This window comes from Equus asinus, chromosome 7 (genome assembly GCF_041296235.1).
Source record: "Equus asinus isolate D_3611 breed Donkey chromosome 7, EquAss-T2T_v2, whole genome shotgun sequence".
Taxonomy (NCBI): domain Eukaryota; kingdom Metazoa; phylum Chordata; class Mammalia; order Perissodactyla; family Equidae; genus Equus; species Equus asinus.
Genome location: NC_091796.1, coordinates 37,125,497 through 37,141,881, shown reverse-complemented (window position 1 = coordinate 37,141,881; position 16,385 = coordinate 37,125,497). Strand labels below are relative to the sequence as shown.

Genomic DNA, 16,385 nt, shown 5'->3' with positions numbered 1-16,385 from the left:
TTAATAATAATAGAACTCTCCTGACACCAGGATGCTGTGAGAATTAAGAGGTAGACGCTTTCATGGTGCCCAAAAGATGAAAAACTCAGTGTAGACATTAGGTCTAACTACCAGCATTACAAAAGGCAGGTAGCAGGCACGGTGAACATGAATCACACAATTGCATGAAACCAGGCAGATTGAAACTGCTTTTAAAGAACAAAAAAGGAATACATTAAAATAGGAAGAGGTTGTTCACTTTTTCCTCTAACCTTAGGAGACTACAGGAAGTATCTGGTCATTTAGGTTTCAGTTTCAACCTTTTCTTCCCGCATTTGCACCAAAGAATCACAAATTATTAGAACTGGATGAGTCCTTCAATAACACTGATTTCAAACCATTTATTTTATAGATGAACATGAGACCCAGAGAAGTTACATCTTTTAGCCAAAGGCCTAGAGCTGGCATAAGACTCCTACTCCAAGCTGTTTTCCTCACATTAGTGCCTGTATAGCCTTACCATTAAATCTTATCTCAGTGGGCTTCCTGAGGGCTGTATTTGCCCAAAGGGACAGGGCAGAGGCAGTGGGCCTCTTCTTGGAGGGATAACTATTAGTTGGCTATATTTATGCAGCTGTGGACAACAGGCGTACCACGTGGCAGCTGTGTCCTGGCTGGGGTGTCTCCAAGGAGACAGGTCTCCAGGGTCAGTCCCGGAGAAGTGGGACTTACCAGCCCCTTGGGACCCTCCTGGTCCTCTGGTACAGGCAATTTCGGGAGCAGGCACAAGTCAGGGGATCCTACCAAGCTTGCCCCTGTGGGAATGTGCTCTTCAGTAACTCCTTGGGTGAGGAAGCAGGGAGGAATTTCAGATCAGCTCAAAACTTCTGCCCTCCATTGCTTAAGCGACAAAAGTAGGTACCAAAACAGTACATGGAGTATCACCTCTGTTTTGAATGAAAAAATGATTCAAAAACCTGTTCTTAAGCTTTTTGGGGTTATGAACCCCTTTCAGAATCCAAAGAAATCTCTCTGCAGAAAAATGTATGTGCTCCATAAATCTGACACAAATTTTGAGGAGTCCATGGACCACTTCGCATTCATGGACTCTGAGTGGGTCCCTGGACCACTACCCATTGCCCACTCTACCCACAACTAAAATTATGCTCATAGTGGTTATCTCTAAGTGGTAAAATCCTAGAGTACTTTTCATTTTCTAATTCTTTTATGTATTTCCCAAATTTTCAAGGACCATGTTTTGTTTATCCCAACCAGAAAAAAGTGTTATGTAAAAACTGAGTCTTAAAAGTACACACCCCAAACTCCTTCTATCATCTGCATTCATACGTTAGCTTTCAAGCACCCAACAAGCCTTCAAAAAGCTCAGACATGCCAACTACTCAGGTGAATTTTTACATTTCTGATCCTAATATTGTTCGTACTTTATGCATATTTTACTGTACTTAGGTCTGAGATATGTCAAGTAAAGGACTCAATGGAAAACTCCAAATCAATGTATCTTATTATTCCAGGCACTATCACAGAAATTCCCCCAAATGGGTATGTCTGAAGAAAACATTCCATTGATTATCTCAGTTAGTTAAAAATCTCTTTCCCCCATGCTTACCATTGCATTCTTTCAGACCTCTGATGGCTATTTATCCAACTCTTTAACTGTATTCTCCTAAATGTCAGTCTAAGCTAAAGGGGAACCCAATAAAGTTTCATTGTCCAGGAGGCAGATTAGATCCCAATAAGATCAGATGCAGACTCTAGTCCTGAAAAGCAGCCATGGAAGGAATGCTCTAAATGAATAAAGTACTGTATAATAAGTTAAATTGAGAGAAATGGGTAAAGTCATCTTAGAGAGTTCTGGGGAATATGCAGTATAAGACACAAGGAGGAAATGTCTCAGAAATTACATCAATAAATAAGTGACATGACATAGCATTAATGGTGTTCCACTCCAGACAAGGCATCCCTGTCCTCTCACTCTCCCAGGTCTGTGAACTTGGGTTTCCAAGCCAGGAATCTCCTCCTCAGCAGACAGAAAATCAGGGTCTTACTCTTACAAAAGAGCCCTGAGGCAGTTCTCATTAAAGGGCTGACTTAAGCCTGTGAAGGATCAGGAAGGATGTATAAACAATGTCAACAAGGCTGGCTGGCAGAGCCACAGCCACACCAGGAGCAGGCTCTGACTGGATCAGCGAGTAAGTGTTCAACAACTAGACATTGTTCTGGAACTCCCTTTTCTATTATGGGCTGCGAGTAGAAATGGGAGCGGGGGCTGAGTGAGCCCATGAGAAAAACTGGGGTGCTGCTAAGCTGAGGTCCTGGAGAGAAACCTCAACTACTAGTTACTAGACTTCCAGAGAAGCTGCTGCTGGCTCAGCCCAGGGAAGATGAGCCCGCTGGCAGGGACTGAACATGCACACATGCTTGTGGGCTGCTTGGCTGCCGGGTAAGACTGCCACAGTGTTGCCCGCCACTAGGAGGGCAGTGTGGCAGAGCAAAACAGGCATGCACTTAGAGGCAGGCAGCTCTGAGTTCAAATTCAGACTCTGCCACTTGGTAGCTAAATGGCCCAGGACAAATTCTTTAACATCTCTGAGCCTCAGTTTCTTCACCTGTAACACTTCAACTACCTTGCAGGGTTACTATGATGATTAAATGCAGTAACTTATGTGACACATGCTAGCAAGCATTCACTAAATGGGAGGGTAGTTTCTTGCCCCCTGGTCAAATCCATTTGCTACTCCTTGGTTCCAGTGATTTTTCCCAAGCAGAAATTCAACTTCCCAGTTACCTACTTAAATGTTTCAATGGCTCCCCTTTGCTCCCAAGATAAAGAGCAAACTCTCGATGATCTAAGAAGCCCTGCATGTCTCGGTCCTTGTCAACCTCTCCCCCTTGTTCTCCTGTCCTCCAGCCACAGGGACCTTCTTTACGCCCTCGGAAAATGTAATCCTTCTCATTTCAAAACATTCACACAGGTTGGAAGCCTCTTCTTCCAAGATCTCATCTGCCTGGTTAATAGCTTCTCCTAACTTCTTTGGGAAAAACCTTTCTCACCCTCCAGACTAGGTCAGGCCTCCTGACAAGGCTCCCTTTACCTCTCTTTCACAGTCCTCAGTCTGCTTTGTAATTATACTCCCAATGATTTACACGATGTCTTAGAAAGATCAAGAGGTAAGGAGCTGTGTCCTTTTTTGATTACCACTGCATCCCTAGCACTCAGCACTAAGCGCAATACCTGGCCCATTTTAGGAGCTTACAGCTTTGATTGAATAAACGAATGAAAGTTCAGAGGAAGGTTGGGAAGCCCTAGTTACTAAATTGGTTAGTACTTATCTGCAACACTTAACCACATTCTGCTTGGCATGCTTACTAATATTTAATGTTTCTTTTCCTTGCTGGATTTTTAGCTTTGTTGGTTACAACTTCAAATGTTCCACTGCCTCCATACGATAGCCTCAGAGGAGATGTTCCCTGCTGGGGAAATGGCATGGAATGGAAGAGAGTGTTAAGGGGTCTGAACAGGAACAGAGAGAAGGGTGAACTCTATCTTGAAGGCAGCTGTGGCCTGAGATAAGAATAGGTTTCCTATCCTAACCTTTCCTTCTCAGGGGCAGTTAAGTTGACCTCTCTTTATTGGGAGATGAGGATTCAACAGGGCAATACTTACCTGTTCCCAAGAAGAAATCATGTGACGTTCAGCAGGCGCCTTTTCCAGGATGGTCACCTCCGTCACACCTGGGGATGATTCTGGAAGAGGAAAGAGAGTCTGTAGAGTCACACATTTCTAGACTAGAGGCTGACTAACTGTTGATGACTGCTCTAGGAATATCAGATTCTTCTGAGGAGCATTTATTACTCCTATGATAAAAGCAGGGAAGAACTGTTGGTCTCTCAAAGGCACTCAGTCCCATAGCTTAGGACCATATAATCTATCTGGTAAAAAGGACATCACCACAACATACCTTACACCCAGTCACTGCTCAGTCATTCAGTTTGCTGAACAAAAATCAGAGATTCTACATTCCTAGTGACACACTGAACTTCTCAGTGAGCTAAATCTATACACTTATGAACAGGATGAAAAAGAATAAGGAATAGCTAGGCTAACATTATGAAAAATGGATTCCATTTTTTATAAGGCCACTGGAGATGTACTTAGTTAAGATGAGGCCATACTGGTGTAGGGAGGATCCCTAATCTAATACAACTGGTGTCCTTACAAAAAGAACACTATGTGAAGAGACATGCACAGAGGGAAGATGGCCACATGAATATGGAGGGTTGGAGTGATGTATCTATAAGACAAGGAACACCAGATTGCTGGCAAACTGCCAGAAGCTAGGAAAAGAAGAGGCAGAATCCGTCCCATCCAGGTTTCAGAACAAGTATAGCCCTGCTGACACCTTGGTTTCAGACTTTTGGCCTCCAGAACTATGTGAGAATAAATTTCTGTTGTTCTAAGCCACCCAGTTTGTGGTACGTTTTATGGCAGCCCTAGCAAACTAATACAAAGCCTATCTACTTTTCCTCTTTGAGATATCACGTTGATTATTCTGTTTTAGGCCATGGTCACTTCAAGTCTAGATGCAATCAAAGCCACAAACTCTCTCTCCCTGCTCTGATCCATCCTCAGCACACCACCAGGGGATCTTCTCCGTATCTAGGCTTGTTTCCTATCAGATCTTATTCAGTTCTCCTTTTGGTTCAGAAGATAAGGTTTCTCACCATACTTGTTTGATTTTATCTTCTTCCACCCTGTAGTCCAAACCCTTGGTCCCAGTTGTGGCAGTTTCCTCATTGTCTCTATCCCTCTGTGCCCCCAAAAACCAAAGCTGTGCTCATCTTTGTCTATGTTGTATCCCTTTGCCGATATACATACCTAAATGTGTCCATGTTTCTCTTCACCTACCCAAGTCCTCCCCATACTTTAAGGCCATACTAAAGTTCCACCTCCTCCAGGAAACCATTTCAGATGACTCTAGCTCATAGTGATCTCTGCTTTTCCTGATATCCTATCTATCTCATCACATAAAGGGTTGGGGCCACATAGTTTATACTTTATATATTCTATTTTGAACTGTATCCAATTATTTAGCATGTCCTAGGCATCTGTAAACACGGAATGTATGGAAATAAAATTTTTTAAATTTCTAGGAATAAGGGAGAGACTTCTAATCTAGTTTAATGCAGTTCACTGATTCTATAATTATGCCAGTACCCCTTCTATGCATCATAAAGTTTCCTCCAAGTTGTCAGAAAGCTCAAATCTTGGGATGTAGCAACAGCCTAATATAGGAGTTAAGAATTCTGGATTCCACCTATTCTAGTCTTGCTTTATGCATTCATTAGTTGTATGCCCTTAGATGAGTCTTCACTTCTCTTTGAAGGCAAGAATTATACTTCCCTTGATAAGAGAGGCAGAAATGAAGGTGCTTTGCAAAAGCAAAAAGTACCACATACATAATTTTTCTTCTGCTCTGTGTTCAATGTTCTTTCTAAGTGTGATACTTAGAAAGTGTGGAAAGTGTGGTACTGTGGTGGAAAAACACTGTGAACTTCAAGCCATTAGACACAGGGTAAGTCCTTGCTATGCCCGACTGGTTAGGATGGAAGGCACTGTCTGTCCCTTCAGGGGTGGTCCCATTTGGCACTGTTCCACCAAAGCTAAGATAGTGAATAATAAATGTTGTTATTCATTTTTTACAGCAAAGATACTGAGGCTGAGAGTTAAGCCACAAAGCCAATTCTCTAACTCCAAGTACAGGTCTAGTCCAGAAAAGAAGAGTTTATGTGCACAAATCATTGCATGCCCCCTGGCATAGCCCTACAGAGCAATTATCCTATGCAAACCTAGATTCTAACTTTAATCAGTCTTAGCAACCTACCACTCCACTTGTAGTTGGAAAGAATACAGAATTCCTTGACAACAACCCAGCTGGTTGCATAGTGATGTCATCTCACTACACCCACAGGATGGTCTAGTCTCTAGGGTTGTAAGAGGACACGCATATGTAATGTAAGTGCCTGACGTTAAGCTTTTTCTTTTTTGCTGAGGAAAATTTTCCCCCAGCTAACATCTGTTGCCAATCTTTCTCTTTTTTGCTTAAGGAAAATTAGCCCTGAGCTAACATCTGTGCCCATCTTCCTCTATTTTGTATGTGGGTCACCACAACAGCATGGCTGACGAGTGGTGTAGGTCTGTGCCTGGAATCTAAACCCGCAAACCTGGGCTGCCAAAGCAGAGCACGTGGAACTTCACCACCATGCCATGGGGCTGGCCCCATGACAATTAAGCTTTTGACTGCAAACACATCCATTCCATGAGTAGTAATCTTTTTGCTGGCGGCGTCTTATAAAAAATGTAGTCTCTGTGAAGCACAATAAAGTGAAGCACAATAAAACAAAGTATGCTTGTATTAAGTTTTTTATTGCTGCATAATAAATTACCACAAATTAGTAGCTTTAAACAACACTCATTTTAGGTCACAGTTCTATAGCTCATAAGTCTGGCACAAAATGACTGCATTCTCTGCTGAGGCTGAAATCATCTATCTATATTTCTATCCTTACGCCAGGTGAGCTGATTGCTCAAGTCAGCCGTTATGTTCTCATCTGGAGCTCCAGGTCGTCTTCCAAGCTCACTCTTGTTATTGGCACAATTCGCTTCCTTGTGGTGGTAGGACTGAGGTCTCCATCACTTGCTTGCTGTCAGGTAGGGTCACTTTCAGCTTCCAGAGGCATCTTGTATTCCTTATGGTGTGTTCCCATCTATCTTCAAGCCAGCAAAAGCATAACAAATCCTTTCCACACTTCAAATCTCTCTGACTTCCCCTTCTGTTCATAGCCTATTTTAAAGGGCTCATGTGATTATACTAGGCTCACCTAGATAATCCCTTTTGCCATTTAACATAACATAATCACAGGTACGATATCTCAACAGTTTCACAGTCCTGGGAGTTAGGGCAGGAAATCTTAAACCACTGTTTTTAGAATTCCTTAAAAAAAAAAACCAAAAAGCTTTATTGAGATATAATTCCAATACCAAACAGTTCACCATTTTAAAGTGTATAATTCAGTGGGTTTTAGCATATTCACAGAGCTCTGCATCCTTACGTAAAAAAGTAACCCTGTTACTTTGGCAGCCACTCCTCATTCCCTACTCCCACCATCCTCTGGCAACCACTAACCTACTTTCAGTCTCTAAAGATTTGCCTATTCTAGACATTTCATATAAATGGAATCATACATGTGGCCTTTGTAACTGGCTTCTTTCATTTAGTTTTCAAGGTTCATCCATACTGTGGCATGTATCCATACTTTACTGCTTTTTATGGCTGAATAATTATAATATGGACATACCACATCTCGTATATCCACCTCGTCAGTTGATGGGGGCATTTGGATTGTTCCCACTTTTGACTACCATGAATAATGCTAAGAACATTTGTGTACGCACTTTTGTGTGTAAAAATGTTTTCATTTCCCTTCAGTATATATCTAGAAGTGGAATTGCTGGGCCATATGATAACTCTATGTTTAACTTTTTGAGCAACTGCCAAACTGTTTTCAAAAGCAACAGTGCTATTTTACATTCCCACCAGCAGTGGATGAGGGTTCCAATTCCTCCACATCCTTGCCAACACTTATGCCCGTCTTTGACTATGGCCACCCTAATGGGTATGAAGTGGTATGTCATTGTAGTTTTGATTTGAATTCCCCTAATGACTAATGATGATGATGATCTTTACAGGTGCTTATTGGCCATTTTTATATCTTCTTTGGGGAAATGTGTATTCAGATCCTTTTAAATTGGATTACTTGAATTTTATGTTGGGTTGTAAAAGTTCTTTATGGATTCCAGCTATAAATACCTTATCATAGATATGATTTTTGCAAATAGTTTCTCCTATTCCATGGGTTGTCTTGAGATATCCCTAAAAGCACAACCATTTTTAATTTTTATGAAGTCTAATTTATCTGTTTTTTTCTTTTGTTTCCTGCACTTTTGGTGTCACATCTAAGAATCTATTGCCTAATCTAAGGTTACTAAAAAACGAAGCCAAGGTCTATGTTTTCTTCTATGAATATTATAGCTTTAGCTCCTACATTTAGGTCTAAGATCCAGTTTGTGTTAATTTTTGTATATGAATTGAGGTAGTGGTCCAGCTTCAATCTTTTGCATGAGGCTATCCAGCTGGATTAAAATGTCATACCACGGAGAGAAGGATATCTTTGCATTCTGTGCTACTCAGTGTTTAGTGTTATACACTATCTAAACATAATTACCTCTAGGAGCCATGTGGTCCTCTCATAGGATCTCTCACAACATGGCAACTTACTTTTTCTAAGCCAGGAGGGAAATCTGCCCGACTTCTAGACCCTCTTTTAAAAAGCTCACCTGATTAGGTCAGGCCTACATAGGGTAATCTACCTTTTGGTTAAGTTAAAGTCAACTGTTTAGGTACCTTAATTACAGATGCAAAAAAATATTTGCCTTTGCCATATAATATAACCTAAGCAATGGCATGATATCTGTCATCTTCACAGGTTCTGCCCATTTTCAAGAGTAAAGGATTACACAGGGGCATGGGGCATTGAGGGTCATCTTAGAATTCTGCCTACCACAGTTATCTTTGTACTTATACCGTTTTAAATGCCCTTTAGCTTGTCATAATAGATACCAATTGTATTTTAATCTTTCACTCTCATCCCACCTTTGCTTTAGCCTTATATGTCTTTATGTATATATTCTTGCATGTATGTGTTTATGAAAATGACGCTCACCATTAGTTTTTTGCTGAAGTTTTCCCAATCTACCTTTAATCTGGTGAAACTAATCCTCTAGTAGATTCCTCACGAAGGGCTCATGGGTGCAGAATTCCCTAAGTTCTTTTATTTGAAAGACAGTTTGGCTGGATATAAAATCCTTGGTTCACACTTTCTTTCACTGAGTTTTCTAAAAATGCTGTTCTATTGTTGCCTTGCTTTGTATGTCAGTTTTAAAAGTCTGATGCTAATCTAATTGTTTTGACTTTGTAAGTTATTTGTTTTTTAATGCTTCGAGGCCTTGAGGATTATATCTCTATCTTTGTTCCTAATTTTACTAGGATATGTTTTGAAGTTGATAGCTCTTGGTTAATTTTTTCAGGTAGTCAGCGAGCTCTTTCAATGTATAGAGTCAGATCTTTTTTCATTTCCAGAAAGTTTTTTTATAGTTTTAAATATTAGCTGTGTTCCTCTATTTTATTTTTGCTTTTCAAAGACTCTGACAATAGCACTCCTTATTTGCTTATCTTCCATTTCCACTACTTTCTTCCTGACCCTTTTAGTTCTTTATGTCACTTTCTTAATTTTTTCCTACCTTTCTTCAGTGCTCCAGATTAAAATTTCATTTCAATCTTTCCCCCATGTTACCTTGTAATTTACCCTTCATTTAGAATTTTGTTTCCTTCCACTTCTTTTCTGAGTTCAATCAAATCTTTTTTCATCTATTTCTGTTCCTAGTTTTTGAGTGTCTGATTCTAGGTGGTTTTTCATATCCTCAAATGCTTGTTTACGTATTTTAATTCTGTTTGGAGTTTAGACTTACGGTTTTCTTCTACTTCATAGTTGTTTTTCAAGAGTTTTCCTCAGCTGTTTGTTTGGCATTTCATTTCCTGATTTCAGCATTAGTTCTCTATGGATTTTACTTTTCTCTTGTTCATTTTGTGGTATTGTGGTGTTTAACAAGATTTCTACTTTAATGGTACCTTTTCCAGTCTGTTGAAGCAAAGTCCAGATATATTAGCAGGTTTTTTGGGGGAGGTCAGGGGTGGGGGAGAGATTAAATCTTCCTTTTTCTTCTTTTTCCTTCTACCTTCAATTGCCAAAGGACTCTTCTTCCTCCTTTTTTGTACATTTTCTCCCCTAGAATATACGCATTTGGAATACTGTCCCTTTAAATAATGCTTGCTCCTTTATTTTTTATTTATTTATTTATTTTTGAGGAATATTAGCCCTGAGCTAACATCCATGCCCATCCACCTCTACTTTCTATGTGGGACACTGGCCACAGCATGGCTTGCTAAGTGGTGTGTCAGTCCGTGCTTGGGATCCAATCCAGTGAACCCCAGGCCGCTGAAGCAGATTACGCCAACTTAACTGCTATACCACCAGGCTGGCCCCATGCTTGCTCCTTTAAACTGCATGGCTGATCCCTTAAATAACACCTACTTTGAAATTACTTTCCTGCAGTCCTGCTCTGATCTACCCAGTTGTTGTTGTTATACTTTTGGATTCGCGGTGGTTTTCATCTTTCTGTTGGCTGCTCCCACTAGCCTCTTTGCTATTATCATTTGTAGGTTTGCCTTTGCTTACCGCAGAGCATTCTAGCAGAGAGGGAGTGGGGCAGGAACAGGTGGGACATGGAGCTGGGATTTGTTGCTTTTTTCTCTTTTTACTCATAGTCATTTTGCACATTGGGCACTCTCTGTCTTTAAGTAACTTTGAGTGTTTGGTTTTAGATTGTGGAGGCATTTCACAAATCATTTAGGGAGGAGAGTTTGGGAGTGTGCTTACCACACACCCACCACTAATTTCAGCTACCTTGTTTTCAAAAATCCTCTTAGTATATTATCTTTTCAAAACAAAAACCAGATGTGAAAAAAATACATAATTGATTTTCGACTTATGATTAACTTGAAATTATGAGGTTTTGATTAAATTTATCAACAGTATTAGAGTGTTTATGGGAGGCTAGTTTCACTATAAATTTAATTACCAGAGTTGTTTAATTCCTTAGGTAGGTTTTGCCTTGTGTTACCAGGTTGCCAGACATCTGAAATGATTAATAGTAGATATAATATATGCAATGTATAAATGAAATTTAAAATGTTCACAGTTATTTAATTATTCAGGTCTTTAAATCGAACTGACAGCTTTAGGGAAATTTAGCTGGCTTGACTTGAGTAGACTAAACATTAATCAAAAGAAAATAACTTATTTATAGCAAACTTCCTAGATTTATAAAAAGAGTAATGAAACACACCTTTGGAATAGCAAAACTTGCCTCACTAAATCTATGAGTTTAAGAAGTAACAGGGCAGTAGTTTGGATAAGAACAAGGAGATAGGATATGGTTGGTCTTGATTAGATCTCTCCTTGTCCAACTCTAATACTTCATTTCTAAAACTTGTCACTTCTCCTTAACACATCATAGCAATTCATGTCTCATTTACTGTTTTAGGCCCTGGGGAATTCAACGGAGAAAAAGAAAAAGTTCCTGTCCTCATGGACTTCTATTACAGAAAAGAGACAGACAAATAAAAAAAAAAATACATACATAATTTCAAGCAGTGATAAAGCCATAAGGATAAAAGCAAATGTAGGATAAGGGAAGAAAGAGTGATGGGAAGGGTGTTATCAGAACTATATCCAGGGAAGGCTTCTCGGAGGTCGTGATAATTAATCAGAGATGGAGTGAGGGACAGAGACATTCAGAGGAAGATAATTCCAGGTGGAGGGTCTAGCAAATTGCAGAGGCCTTTACGTGGGAACAAGCTTTGTGTGTTTATGGTACAACAAGGAGGCCACTGGGGCCAAAGCAGAGTGAAAATAAGGTCAGAAAGATAGATGAGGGCAGATTACAAGGGACTTGTGGGTCATGGCACAGAATTTCGATTTTATTATAAATGTGATGGGAAGGCACAGAAGCATCCTATTCAGCCGGCTTAGACTGCCTTTCTCTTCCTTGGTTAGCTGGCTGACTCCATTTGTCTTTCAAAATCTAGCATCATCTCCTGTGGGACACGTTCCTTACCTCCCCTGATAGGGTCAATCACCTCCTCCTGCGTGCTACTTCCGAGCAACAATAATAGATTACCGATCTCTCACACTTCTAGGGACCTCGTCTGTTTACCTTTTCACAGAACTGTGTTTTCCCCCCATCTTTGTAGCCCCAGGGTCTAACATAGCAGCGGGTGCTAGGTAAAGGTTTGATAAAGGAGAAACACCCATTCAGCGGCGCACGCCTTGATTCCCTCCCAGCACTTCAGGTGCGGTACACCGAGCGCGTGGGGGTTGTTGCCCTGGGAGGCTGGGTGCAGCATTCCCCCAGCTCTCTCTGCAACCAGACGAAGGGCTTGGGTTTCAAGGATACTCCCTCGGCCAAGAATGCGTCTCAGGAGACCCAACCTCCAAATGTCAGGTGCCTACTGTCTCCCCTTCGCCCGTCTTTGCCGTCCTTCCCGGGCCCCGTGGTGGAACCTGGGGTGGGGAGAACCTTCGGGCTTCCCAGCTCCGCGCCCGAACACTCCCCGCAAACGCTTCCCTGGCCTAGTCACGCACCCGGCTCCCCCATTCCTCCTTAACAACGGAAGTCACCGCAGCGATGCCTACTGACATTCAGGGTCCAGCGCCCCTCCTCGTTTCTAGCGCTCCCCGCCTCGTCCCGCGGTCGCCCCCACGGTTCCCCGCCCCACTCACCCAGGATGCGAGTGATCCCCAGCGTCAGCTTCTCCAGGTGCGGCTTGCTGCAGCCCAGCAGCGGGGACGGCGGCTCCTCCATGGCTCGCGTCCCCGCTCCGCGCGCGGCCAGGGCAACGGAGGGGACCCGGCGGGAGAGCCGGGCGGGTCGCAGGGCTGGACGCCGCCTCGGAGCCTCGGCCGTCACGTTCACGGCATGCCGGGAGTTGTAGTGCTCGGCGCCTGAGAGCGCGGCGGGGCGGAGATGGGGGGCCCGGGCTGCTCTGGGAGTAGTAGTTCCGTGGGGCGCTCCTTTCCGCGGGCCCGGCGGGTGCTCCACACCAAGCCGCCGGGACACAGCGACTCCTCAACCCGGTGCTTCCAGCCCCGCCGGGGCCGGCCGCGCAAGCGGGGGCGGGCCTCTGCGCCGTGCAGCCAATGGGGACTGGGCCTGGAGGCCGGGGCGGAGCGGCCCCAGCGCTACGCCCCGAGTGGCGGTTGTTTCAAGATGGCGGACGTGGCTGGCCCCTCCCGCCCCGGCGCGGCGGCGTTCTGGAGCCGGGACTGTATCCTTTGCCCGCCTGGCAGGGCGGTCGCGTGGGACCCTGAGTGGAGGGGAGTCGCTCGCTGCGCATCCTGGGGCGGGGTCGTCCTGTTCGGCCACCGTCCAGGTGCTGGGCTTTCCTCTGGCGTGGGCATTAGGCGGCAAAGCGCCTGGTCCGTCCCCAGGTTGGCCCTCCAGGTGTGGGGATTCAGCACAGATGTTTCCCAGCCCTCGGCGGTGAGCTCTGGAAGGATGGCCTAGAATCTTGGCCCAGCCTGGGGCTGGGAGGGTCCCTCTGCCCATGGTGACCTCAGGCCGACTCAGTCTGTGCGGAGTGAGCTTATGGAGGAGGGAAGGGTTTTGGCTGGAGAGGGAGCCGTTTTGTCTTGGGTTTAGGTGTGCCCTTGGTTTGCGTTGTTAGGGGCAAGTCAGGACCTTGTGAGACTTCGAAGGCCTGCCAGTGATGATTTATTTTCATACTGGGATTTTTCGGAGAGGTATGGGGCTTGGTTTCACTGGGATATGATCGGTTTGTGCTGGCTAACAGAATAAGATGCAAATCATCGGGCTTGGGAGTAATCTTGATTTACATGTTGATTGCGGGTTACTACTGGCAGGATTGAAGTTCTTGGATTGTTTTGGGGTAGAAAAGGTATGGAGCTTTACCCTTGTGGTAGTATTCCCAGTTCAATATCTGTGATGTGTGGCATAAGTGGTTCTTTCCTTGGGTTAGGTAGACTGTTCCAGCCTGAGCTTTGGTCCTGACAATTTACTTCGTGTTTGTTACATAAAAGGAGGGCTGTTAGTGTATTGGGTGCCTGCAGATGCGAGTCTTTCTGTTTCCTAGGATTGGCGATAGCATTGGGGGCATTGCTGTTAACTTTGGTAGAATCATTCGTTGCACATTCTATTTAGCGCGCAGTGAAACTTACACAATTATATTATCAGTTCCCCTGCTGAGTTACAGGGATCAAGTGTCATGCGGTGGAGAGAGGGTTATTTTTGCATTCCCTTCTGCTCACTGAATGTTTAGTGTCGTGCACTTCCTAAACATAATTACCACTTATCTCTGATAGGTGGTGAGAATCAAGTGAAATCATGTACACATACTGTGGATGAAAACTTACTAGTGCACTGTGTAACTGAAATATTTTTTCCTTTACCTATCAGTAGGGACGCAAAGAGTATGAGCATTGGGAACAACTGGGCTGAATTAGGAAGTCAGGAAATTGGGATGAGTCTTTTCTCATGAAACACTGCCTCTGCAATGATAGGATTTTGTGATAGAGGAGATATTTGAAGGTAATTAGCTTGTAATGCGCTTCTTTAGTATAATCATTTTCATAACCACCTTTGTAGTTTTGGTTATTATTCCTTAACTTTCTCTATGACCAATGATATTGTCCTGGTATAGAATAAATGGTGTGTGTGGGCGGGGAGGGAGACAGTCTATTGCAGCGGACTAAGTTAACAGGTATATAAACTGAGCCTGTGCTCTTGTTCTTAGCGGCCATGTACTCTCACTTATTCCTGTAGTCATGTCACTCCCGATTTCATATAGAAGTTATATGTCCTTCCTTTTCTCTTACGTTCTCCCTTACTCTAAAAATTAATGTCAAATACTCATCTTCCCACTGAAAGTGAGAAGTTGAAATTGTTTGGGGAAAATGGTGGGGATTGCTTTCTATAGAAGTTCAGATGTTTGAAAGGAATTGTAAGGTTACCAGTATCACCTGTTTCCGGTGCCTATTCCACATAATGACCAGTTAACATCCAGCCTCGGATATTTTCATTTTAAATCTCCATAGGACGCAAAAGCAATGTCAAGTGTAAATTTGTTACTGAAAAAGCATAATGATAGTTTTTTTTGCTGAAACAAATTTTTACGCAATTCTGCTGGTTCGTAACAATAGTTACAAACCATTTGGTTTAGTCACATGTCTTTAGATCTTGATCTCTCTTCTTGTCACATTGATGACTTTCCAGGCCATCCCAAAGCATTTGTAGTAGAACTTTCAATAGGAAAAGACCAAAAATATGTACCTATAATGTGGTATTCTTTTCACATTATTGAAAGAAATATATTCAGTGCTTCGCCTAAACAATTAGAGAAATGTGATTGAGAGATTTCCCAGTCCTAAATGTTTCCATCATGTGAGGACAGATCATCTGTGACTGAATGTCACCTTTTTCGCTGTTGTTCTGATGAGTTATGCATCTGCTGCACAGTATGATTCAGCAGTGCTGTTTTGCACAAGGTATGTCTTAATACCTAAAGTGTAAACAATAAGTATGCCATGTTGTCATTTTATGGGTTAAATTTGCAAGTAAAATATGCCCCTTCAGCCATAAATTGCTTTCCTCATTCGTTATAGTTCCTGGTAATATCAGAAGTGTTTCTTCAGTATGTAAATTTGATTGCTTATAAGCACTCAAATGTATTATCATTAACAATATTACTACCTTGATATTAACAAATATGAATTATAAGGAACGTGGTCAAAACATTGCAGTAGCTATAATTTCTGACATTGAGTTTTCAATTAAAAATAGGCAAAGACTTTATGTTGATGTTAAAATAATTTACTAGCTGGGAGAGTTACTATGGTCAATAATAATTACCTACACATGTGTTGCTGGTGGTGCTTCAAACTCAAGATAGAGTAGAGTGGGCAGTACTAAGTTTATTTCGTTCAGATCCCAGGCATCTGGGATAGACATGCTGCTTCTTCTCTACTGCTTCTGCCTTGAGTTTCTAATTTCTACTTTAATTCTGGGGATTTCGATAGATTGGTATCAGTATTAAGGATGCTTTAAAACTTGTACTTGCTTATTGAAGTGCTTCCAAAGAAATCAAAGAAGAACTAAAGTGGCACCTAGAACCCAATAAGAGGCCCAGTATACATTTGGCGTATATTGTGTCTCTGACTTTCCCGTAAAATATACGTTTTTTGGAAATCGCTGTATTTGAGGATGGTGAATATTTGGTTTCTTAAGATAAAGAGATGAAGACAGATTATAAATGATTAGCAAAGGTAAGTTGGATGGAGGCAGTTTCAAATATTTTTAGTCTTATTTTTAAAAATTTTTGTTAAGATCAGTTTATTTAGCAATTTTTATATTTGAAAAGAAATTTAGCATGGACGTAGCTAGTGGGTTTTGCCTGCATATTTTGAATGGGATGAAGAAAGATAACACTAACTCTTGTTGCACAGTGGTTCATAAAATTAAATATCAATTTTGTTCTTCCATAGATGGTTTACTGTGAGCCAGGCATTCTTTGATGTTTGGAGATGCAAAGTTGAACAAAACAAGATGAAAATCCTCACCCTCTTGGTGCTTACATTTTAGTAAGATGCAATGAGGCCATGAATAAGTAACAGTATATTCTGTGGACCTATGA

The 16,385-nt window shown here is 42.2% G+C and overlaps 2 protein-coding genes across 12 annotated transcripts in view; one reads left to right on the top strand and one right to left on the bottom strand.

Moving 5' to 3' along the window:
- TPGS2 (tubulin polyglutamylase complex subunit 2) overlaps window positions 1-12,593 on the bottom strand; it is a 51,759-nt gene extending 39,166 nt beyond the window's left edge. Inside the window, exons 1-2 of the mRNA XM_014829359.3 lie at window positions 12,460-12,593; window positions 3,665-3,744 (exon numbers count right to left, since the gene is read on the bottom strand). Of these exons, the coding sequence (XP_014684845.1) occupies window positions 3,665-3,744; window positions 12,460-12,541 (162 nt within the window). The 5' untranslated portion in view covers window positions 12,542-12,593. The remainder of the gene's footprint in view (window positions 1-3,664; window positions 3,745-12,459) is intronic.
- Window positions 12,594-12,703: 110 nt separating this feature from the next.
- Window positions 12,704-16,385, top strand: part of KIAA1328 (KIAA1328 ortholog) — a 337,652-nt gene continuing 333,970 nt past the window's right edge. For 3 of the 11 annotated variants that reach the window (XR_011504452.1, XM_070513173.1, XM_044774598.2), the window contains exon 1: window positions 12,928-13,109. Coding sequence is in view for 6 of the 11 variants with exons in the window: in XM_070513173.1 (XP_070369274.1) it covers window positions 12,947-13,109 (163 nt within the window). In the remaining 5 variants the exon portion in view is untranslated. Of the gene's footprint in view, window positions 13,220-14,154; window positions 14,285-14,386; window positions 14,457-15,123; window positions 15,241-16,385 lie in introns of those variants that run through there. The other 8 variants (XM_044774592.2, XM_044774590.2, XM_070513175.1 and 5 more) reach the window with 6 other exon arrangements.